General features: G+C 45.9%; 1 protein-coding gene across 1 annotated transcript; it reads left to right on the plus strand.

Annotated features, from left to right (window-relative positions):
• The first annotated feature begins 249 nt into the window (after positions 1-249).
• On the plus strand, positions 250-784 carry LOC126391708 (uncharacterized). Its single transcript, XM_050046612.1, has one exon. It carries the CDS (start codon positions 349-351, stop codon positions 778-780), a length of 432 nt encoding a protein of 143 aa, XP_049902569.1. The 5' UTR covers positions 250-348; the 3' UTR covers positions 781-784.
• Positions 785-10,057: the final 9,273 nt, after the last annotated feature.

Raw genomic sequence — 10,057 nt, forward strand, 5'->3', positions numbered from 1 at the left:
TTGAATTATTGTCCTTCAGAGAAGAGATTGTGTCCATGCCTGAATCAAGCTTGCAAACTTTTACCCATTAATTGTGCAACCCAAGTGCACACCTTGACCACAAAAAGCCTACATTAAAATTAATGAAGCAATTTGGATGTATGTGAAAATATAACCTACATCAAAGCTATTTCTTGGATGGGAAACTAAATTAGTTTTGTTTAGTGTCCTGTTGTGTTTTATATGATTTGTGGAGAGAAGCATCAGGCTGTATTTGTTGTTGCAGGATTGAGCAGGTGTTAGACAGTTTTTGGGGCAGCCTCAGTCAGTTAGTACTAGTCAGTAATCACTCACGTGCAAACTGCAAACATGGCTGAAGGAGGCGAAGCTGAACTTTTCCCACCTGCGAAAAGGACAAAGTCGGTGGTGTGGGACCATTTTGGCTATTGGAAGAACCCACTTTGTCCCAACTTTAGAGAGCATCAGAAAAATGAGTGGTCGTGGAAAGACTGGAGGAAAAGCCAGAGCCAAGGGAAAGACCTGCTCCTCCCGTGCTGGGCTCCAGTTCCCAGTCGCCTGTGTTCACAGGCTGCTGCGCAAAGGAAACTATGTGGAGCGTGTCGGCGCCAGCGCCCCGTCTACCTGGCGGTTGTGTTGGAGTATCTGACCGCTGAGATCCTGGAATTGGCTGGAAACGCTGCCCGCAACAACAAGAAGACCCGTATCATCCCCTGTCACCTGCAGCTGGCTGTCGCAACGACGAGGAGCTCAACAAGCTGCTGGACTGAGTCACCATCGTGAAGTTAAGAAACGGCTCTATTAAACTTCTAACGGATCTATATTAGCCTACACATTTAAACAACTGGTGTGATGATGCGTTGCACTGACAGGAGATGCCTGATACGTGCTGTCACTCATGAACGGTCAAACAAATATTTGCCTACCGTTTTAAAGTCTATAGTGCGAAAATAGGACGACGCCTGTTTTATTATAATGGTGATCATTATTATTATTACTGCTGTAATACCGGTTACCGTTCATCTACACTGATGACATCTGTTTGGCAACCCAGGCTACTGACCTGGCCTCTTTGGAGCAAGTGCTCAATGAGGACCTTGCAAAACTGGATCAGTACTGCAAAGCCTGGCGCCTGCAACCAAGCCTAGCAAAAACAGTCTTTAGTGTTTTCCATCTTCGAAACTCAGAAGCTGCCGAACAATTGGACAACAGACTGAGTGGACATCAGCTCAGACATGTCCCTAATCCAACATACCTGGGAATGACTCTGGACAGGACACTGTCATTCAAGGAACACCTTAAAGGAGCGGCAGCAAAGGTGAAATCCAGACACAACCTCCTCTGCAAACTTGCAGGTGCAAAATGGGGCGCAGCAGCCCCCACACTGCGCACCTCAGCTTTGGCCCTGTCATATTCTGTAGCAGAATACTGTGCCCCTGTCTGGTCTAGGTCACCCCACACACACCACATAGACACCCAACTTAACTCCACTATGTGAATCATAACTGGGACTATTGGTTCAACACCGCTCCCCTGGCTGCCTGTCCTATCTAACATAACCCCCCCCCCCCCCAACATCAGACGAACTGAACTCACCTATAGGATGCTCCAAAAGGTCAAAGACTTCCCCCATTTACCAATCCACGCCGACATCTTCAACCCACCAACTGCTCGTCTCCGATCTAGATGTCCAATTTGGAAGGACCCCCCACCCACTGACTTTGATGCCCTGTCTGCCTGGGTGACTGAATGGGAATCCAAAGACATCCCAAACAAACATCTAGGCCTCTAGTTTACCGACGCGGCACAGGGTGGCGCAGGGTGGCGAACCCCGCGCAGAGCTAGTTTCGAGCAGCGCAACCCGAGGCGCGCTCAGTTTGGTAGTTTGGCAGACCGAGGTGCGGTGAGATGGGTGTGGTGGCGCAGCAGAGGGAGGTGTCAACAGATCCAGTTTGGCGCAGTGACAGTTTCGTGCCAAAAGGCTTCGCCGATCTACTGTCAGCGTAGGCGGAGCGCAGCCGGTGTAAGTGGAAGTTTGGCTGACCAGCGGGCAGTGCGCACACGTCACCAAAACCTCACAGGCAGGTTTCCAGAATGTCAGGCACATTAACAATAAAATAAATACCCACAAAAACCACTATTCAATGCAACTATCTGCAATCAGCACATAAATGTATCTCTATATCGACTGTCCCGTCGCATCTGATGTCAGATCAAAGGATTGGCACCGTTTGGCACGCGTAATGGAAACCCAACCTGATTTGATTAACACAGCTGCAAACTAATGAGTTCACATCCCTCTCAGCCAACCACAAACAGCCACAGCATCAGATAGGGAATATTCAGCATCTGTCATCTTAGAAAAGTCAAAAGAAAAGAAACAGAGCGAGACTGCGAGAAAGAAAGAGAGAGCGCGCACGCACGAGAGAAACGCTGTCAACACATTGAAAGTTATGTTCGGTGTCTTAAGGGTTTACGTGCTTCATGTGATTGCCTATACAAATGTTAAAATGTTCTTGCTTAACATGATCTACAAAGATGGAGTACATTCTTGCGAGGAGGAGGACACTGCTGCTCTCTTCTGCCATGGCGAATTGAGTAAACTCTCATTACGCCTTCGCGCAGCGCATTTAAGGGCGAGGAGAGGGGCTCATTTGGGGCTGTGTAAAACCCACTCCACGCCTTCTCTCCTCCCTCTTTCCGACTTGCGCAGGTAGGAGGAACGGAGGTGGGAAAGAGGAGTAGCTGCGCCAGCGTGCACGGTGTGCCAAACTTGCAAAATCCACCTGGCCACACCCAGTTGGCGAAGCGCAGGTGCGTTGCGCCTCCGCCTTGCCCGGTCTGCGAAACTGGAGCCCCTAGTGTCAGACCCGACTCAACCAATCTCTGACACCAAACTCCCAAGGAGACAGTGGTCCAGCTTGAACAGATTTAAGACTGGTCAAGGTCCCTGCTTGGCCAGCCTTCACAGATGGGGGAGCAGCTTGAGCCCAATGTGTGCTTGTGGAGAGGAGTAAACCATGGAGCATAGTATTGAAGCCTGTCCTCTCCGAAGACTGAAAGGAGGTCTAGTTAAGCCTGTCCTCTCCGAAGACTGAAAGGAGGTCTAGTTTTCCTCCACAATATAGATCAAGAGGCTACTGCTTGGCTTGAGAAATTTGCATTCGCTAAATAAATAAATAAATAAATATTATAGGGAAGTGGAACTAGACCTCAACAGCAAATGTGGGGATCATTTTATTCCAACTACCGGCTGCCCAGGAGTACAATGACAGACATCTGACACCCTTGACTAGTTTGCATTGTTGGGGTTGTGTGTAGGCCTGGGCAGTATCTATTTTTTCATACCTTAATACCCTCTTGACATTTCACCAGGATATACCATATATGACGTAACGACGGTACGGTGTTGCTCTCCATCCCCACACCAATACAGACCCTCCTTTCAAATTTAATAGAAAGATGAGCACCTGTATTTTTGATGATATTGAAAATCACACCGTCAGGACTTCTAAATACTGTGGTTTACCATAAAATTGCCCAAGCCTGGTTGTGTGATTTGCTGCAACATCATCTTTAGTTTATCAAAATGTGTTTGGTTGATTTGTCACATAATGCTTGTCACGTGTTACGCTTGTTTTCCTGGCATATCAAATTGTGTCAATAACTTCCAAGGGAAAAGAACGGGACTGTCACACCCTGATTGATTTATCGCCTTTAATTGTGCAACTAGGCACTATCACCGTAAGTGTTTGTTGATCTGATGCACTTATTCCAGCTAGAAAATTTAAGCTCCTTTCCTTTCTCCAGTTTATTCTTTAAGGCAGCATTAATCCATACATTTGTAATAACAGTGAATCAAATGACAACTTAAAAACAATTCCAGTGTAAAAGGGGTTGCACCTTAAGAGCCTGTTAACACCTGGTATTATGTATTTCGGTGATCTGCACACAAGTAGACATCCAAGACACACCGCTGTTCACACAGGTGTCTATCATGTGTCTCCATCTAGAGTTGTACTGATACCGATACCAGTATCGGAAATGCCTTTGATACTGCCTAAAATGCGGTATCGGGTATCGGCGAGTACAGCCTATGACCAGTCCAATACCATGTAATGCCTCACGTCATTACGCATACGCACGCTACAGGCAAACGAAACGGAAGTGGAGTTTAAAAAGCCTTCTACTATAGCCTTTAAAATGTCTTTTTTACCAAATTGTGTGGCTGCACTTTAACCTGTGTCTTGATCTGTGTCAACACTGGATAATAATAATTAAAAAAAAGTTTTATGGCATTCATTTTATTTCTTAATATTTTACATAGAGTTTTAGGAGTTGAGACTTTTATTTCTTAATATTTTACATAGAGTTTTAGGAGTTGAGACATACAACAAATCATATCCCATCCATTTTTTTTTTACGCGCTGGTATTGAATCAGTACTCGGTATTGGCAGATACCTGAGGTTCAGGGATCGGAATCAGTATCAGGAAGGAAAATTGGTATCGGTACATCTCTATACTCCATCTGACCACCTGTGTTATGATTTTGTTACTGCCCATGTCACTTAGCCAGAAGGTCAAAGAGCCCCAGGCACAGCTATGTCCAAACTCTCACTTGCATGCGTACCAGTCACATTAGTGGTTGGGTCAGTGCAGCTGGAGATATCACTGTCAGCAGAATGCAACAGTCTCCTTTCAAAGGGTAAAACAATGGACAGTAGTGCAACACTCTGTCCAACTTGTTGTAAAATAGTTAAGTCAAAGAGTGTTAGCACACTGTTATCAAAACAACCACCAAGTCCTGCATTTATGACACAGCCCTTGTTGGGGACGCATCAGGATGCATTAGCATTTAGACAACAAAAGATAAGTGGTCAAATACATCCCAGACCACTTCTGCAGTGGTTGGAGTGATTGGATCACAATGTGCCTTGTTGGTCATTTACACTTGTATTGAGCACTGTCCACTTGTGATAGGATCACCCAAATGCATGTCCATACCAGCTATAAGCAGGGGACTAGAGAGTCCACTACCCCACCCCACAAGAAGGTACACATGAGGAATTCACCAAGCCTATCATGATTAATGTTTAGAGCACACAGAGGCAACTCTGAAATACACACTTGATAATTGAATTTGTCATGAAGTCAGAAGCCTGAGAAAAATCATGCAACACTGCCTGATTGATTCACTTGTACAGCAGTGAAATTGGAGCAAGTCAACGATCTTTGCACAAAGACACAAAATTTCACTGTCCAGTTACCGCACTGTATAACTAATTGATTGCATATGTATTCACTTTAAGGCAATATTAAGTAGTGGCACCATGACAGCCTTGAGTTTGTGGCTATGTCTGTATCAGTTTTTCATCAGTGTTCTTTTTTCCTTCTCACATCGCAAAGCTGTGATTAGTGAACCTGGTGGACAGCAGTGGGTATGCACAATGTTTTCATCTAAGTCATGGTGTCCAGCATCTCCTTGAGAATTACTAGAGGCCTCTTGATAGCCTCCCCTACTCAAGTTTTTCTCACTTGAACATTCTACCCAGAGAAAAGCCTCTCAGTGCCTTGGAAGTTTTTCTGCATTCTCCCTTGCTAAACCACAGAATTACAAAATATTACATTTCTAACATTGCTCTGTACAAAACAAGTCTGTCAGTTGCATCTTCTGTTTTTCTCTCCATGACATTTTTTGGAGTAGCATAGTAGTTGCTTACATAACTTTTTAAAATGTCAGGATCTAATAGGATACCTCTAATTAAAAGGACAGTTTACCAAAGGCAGACAGGTTCCAATAGGCTTGGGCGACATCAGTTTGTATTATGTTCAGTAGTGTGCAGAGCTACCAACGCCCACCCGTGGTTATATTCTTACATTGATTTCCTCTATAAAACAGAGAATACAGCAGTTTTCAGTTTGGTTAAAGTCTCTTTCACCGAACTAAGACTAACTTGTTTGTTAACGTATCGTGAAACACACCTGATTCAACTCGACAGAAACAAAATAAAACTCCCAAAACCATCTTAGTTAGTCTTGTTAGTTGTCTAGTTAGTTAGTCCATTGTTCCAAAAATCACCAATTCAGGTTTGGTTTAAACCTTTAATTTGGGGCGTCGGTAGCGTAGTGGATAGTGCCAGCGCCCCATGTACAGAGGTGATGCCTCGCTGCAGCGGTCGCAGGTTCGACTCCGGCTTGCAACCCTTTGCTGCATGTCAACCCCCCCCCTCTCTCTCTCACCCCATTTCAATCTGTCCTGTCCATTAAAGGGCCAGTGTGTAATATTTGGCATGGTTTGTTGTCAATCTGAATCTGAATATTCTACCCATTAATATGTTTATACAAGTGTATAATCGCTATAAAATAAAATTCGTTTGGTTTTCGTAGCCTTATAGTTATGCTTTTATATATATACATAGCAAGGGCCTTGCTTTAGAGAGGTCGCCATCTTGCGCTGCCATGTATGTACGGCAGACCGAGGGGACAATCCAGCCAGCCAGAGAACGTGTTTCGCGTGTATAAATGAACCAATGAAGACAGCGGAAGGAAGGAAGAAGGAGGAGGAAACAGCAGAGAGTGTTAGTAGTTCGTCGATAGAGAGTAGTGAAAAGTTTTTTTAGTTATAAAGTTTGCGAATGGACCACACTTACCACGCAACAGGAGAGAATGAACCCGAACCGTCATCTGCGAGGAAAAGAAGACGCAACTTCACTCCTTGTGATGCACTCTCTGTGACGCTTTTCCTCCTGATGATATATCTCCCCAACGATGGTAGCAGTAGCAACGAATCCCATTCTGTGCATTCAGCCTCTCTTCTCGCCCGCTCAGCATCAAACACATGGAGTTCCTCATCTGTATGCTCTGGCTCAAACAGGTATGGCTCTGGATCTGTGTCCGCTATAAGAAACCCTTCAAAATCGCGTTCAAAGTCGTCCATTGCAGCTACTATAGTCCGGAGATATTGCTAGGCTAAATAAACAGCTGAGCTCTGTTTACCGGCCACACTGTCAGTCAGTGTGCGGGCTGGAGATTGGTGGAGCAGAGAGGGGAGGGGGTCCCCACTCGGTATGGTAAACGAGTATGTGTGTATGAAATGTGTCTGTTACGCTAGAAGAGTCAGAGTTTGGGACGGAGTCTTTTACCCCCTGCAGTGTTACCGGAGTTTTTGGAGTGCTCAAATAAACTGGCCTTTTTCCCGAACGCTCCTCTGGTCTCCTGCTCGTGAGGGATTCATTACAATATCGTAACATGGTTTAGATTTCTAAATAAATATTCACCTCGTCGCTAGATAGACCTACTCCTGAAAAACTCGTGCACAAGGCTTTTTGTCCCTACGAGGCCACCGTCATTTACCCAATGGGAGGGGTGAGCGAGTGAGCCCTGCAATCTAGAATTTGACCACTGATGTCACTGTTTTCAACCCATTTTACACACTGGCCCTTTAAAGGCAAAAAGCCCAAAAAATAATCTTTAAATAAACCTTTAATTGGCAGAATTAGATGTGAAAATATGCTGTTTGTCCAAGTGGTCTCTCTCTGCTCTGGTGGCTTTTTACAGTCCTGTAACGTTACCCCCACCACTCACAGTTGCTATGTCTGTCAGCTTAGCTGCCTGTTCCACCAGTAGAGACTGGCCTCTGGTGGTGCATGCTGTGCACTACATACTGTGAGTTAAGTACGAGGAGTGTCTATTTTGGACGGTACTGAAAGTCATGCCGTTGAGATTTCTAAATATCCTGGTTTACTGTAGTACTGCCCAAGCCTAGAATCCAACGTTGAATTCAACCCAGCTTTTGGTTATAAAGTCAGGTTGGATAATGTCTGTTGACTCTTTTAGACTGATCAGAAATTTGAGTCACCATATTGGTCCAAAAGGGGCATAAGAGACTTTGGCGTGCTGGAGACTGGTAGTGCAGAAGGCTTCTCTCAGGCACCCCTCACTGCACATAATATCCTTTTGTGGATTGTAGAGCACTCCGTGATGAGTTGGGCTGCTGAAGAGCATCCCAACACTAGGGTTGGGTCGGTATGAGAAAAAAAAAACGGTCCGGTTTTTGTGAAAAACCGCATCAAGTCGGCAATACCAGATTTTCGGGACTTGGGGGCGCAACTGACTCATTTAAAATAAAAAACAACCATAGGACAACAGAGTGACAGTAACACGTTTCTTTTATTCCTTACAAATAAATTTTGCAGCTTACTCAATCAGTGCAAACAAGGGTTGCCTCCTTCGTCTGGCTCAAAGCCAAAGTGTTGCCATAGTGGCGCATTCTTTGATTTCTTCGAGACTAAATTGTCCGCCATTATCGACTCCCCAGGCTGCAGTAGAGGCCTCGGTGCATGCGCACTCGCACGCCCTAGCTCAGTCCCCACCCCACCCCCACCCCCCTCTCTCTCCTGCTCGCTGTGCGCTTGGCGAAGTCGAAGAGGCAGACACAGGTGCTCACAGACTCCGCGAGGAATGTCCGCAGTCATTCCGGCTTCCATAGTCGAGCGCACTTCCGTGTTGTAGTTTCCTGTAAAAATGTCTGTGAAAAATCCCCGCGATGTGAAAAATACATGCTGAGCAGTCCTTTGTGTGACACTGGTGCGCGGAGTGGAGTCCGCGCAGTCATGCTCTGCGCGCACAGGGCTTGCAGACGTCCACTTTTACCTGGCAGACCTCCACAGAGTCTGCTCCGTGTACGTTCCACCCGAGTATGCGGTCCGGTCAGTCTCAAAAACAAAAACCCGGTCCAAGACGGAGTACCGAACTGAATTGGTATTACCGAGAACCGACCCAACCCTACCCAACACCTTGTTTTAGTTTGACCCTTTTTTAGGTTTAGAGGACAGAACTGTGCCTTTCACAGTAGGGTCTTGGGGTAGTATATCTGAGCCATGTGAAATCGCATCCATGCAAGACGCATTGGCACAGCATTGTTTTCCATAGGACAGCAAGGCAAAGTTAAAGAAGCTGGTTACCTCTATGACATTTTTGACATGTGTCTGTTCAGATACACTGCAGTAAGAGCCTGCAGTGGGGCCTGCAGCTACTCATCTAACCACCTCACTGTGGCTCTTCTTTTCCCCCCACATTGTCTGTGTCTCTTTTTTTGGGGAGGGGGGGGGGGTAANGGGGGGGGGGGGGGGGGGTAAGTAACAGATTTGGGATTGTAAGAACATTTTCTCTGTGTTGATAGTCTCAAACTAAAAGTCCGCTTGTAAGCTCAGGCTGAGATCTGCATCAGCTAGTTGTTTTTGTTTTGTTTTTGAACAGTAATGGCCACTTCCTGCAGTGATTGTTTTGGTGTGCCATTGTGAGACAATGGGTAGGGCCCAAGTACTTCCCAAATTCCTATTTTCCATATTACTCCTTCTGTCTTTTTCTGTTCATATTCACTGCTGCAACACCCAGATCCCCTCTTGTGTCTGAGCACTGAAGTGGCTGTTTGCTGTCAGAGAAGACATGGGGGAGTAGGATCAAAACCTGGATTCTGCAGTGCATCATAGTGCTCGGTTAAGCCTCTTCCCTCCTGGCTGTCTCACTGATATGGATCAAACTGATGACTGTAAACTTTTAAGACCATATGCTTTTGGGATAGTCCTGGGCAGGCAATTCCCAAATGAATCATAGTCATCAGTTTAGACTGACTAAGCTCTGAGGCAGTTGTCAATCCAGTTTTAGACAGACACGGCATTCACCGCCCTGCCCTAATGTCCAAATAGGTCTGGACACCATGACCTGTCTGACAGTGTGTATTGGGATGATGAATACCTCTTGAACATATCTGAATAGCAAATGAATGATTCCCCAATCGTAACGTGTGGGCACAGATTCAATCAGTCATTTCAATCATTAGGCCCGTTTCCACCGCAGGAACTAAGGGGTAATTTTACGGGGCCGGGGCCATTGGTGCGTGTCTCCACCGCAGGAACCACCCCCTAAGGACAGAGTTCCGGAACTTTTACAGGGGCTAAACAAGTCCCTGCCTCGGGGTAGGTACTCAGAACGGGCCCGAAAGACTCCTGGCTGGGGCTTGGGGTTTACTTGGTGCTGATTGGATATACTCAAGGAGGG

This window comes from Epinephelus moara, chromosome 6 (genome assembly GCF_006386435.1).
Source record: "Epinephelus moara isolate mb chromosome 6, YSFRI_EMoa_1.0, whole genome shotgun sequence".
Classification (NCBI taxonomy): Eukaryota; Metazoa; Chordata; class Actinopteri; order Perciformes; family Serranidae; genus Epinephelus; species Epinephelus moara.

Coding starts and splice junctions, on each gene's coding strand:
- LOC126391708 (XM_050046612.1), top strand. CDS start 349: ATGGCTGAAGGAGGCGAAGCTGAACTTTTCCCACCTGCGAAAAGGACA.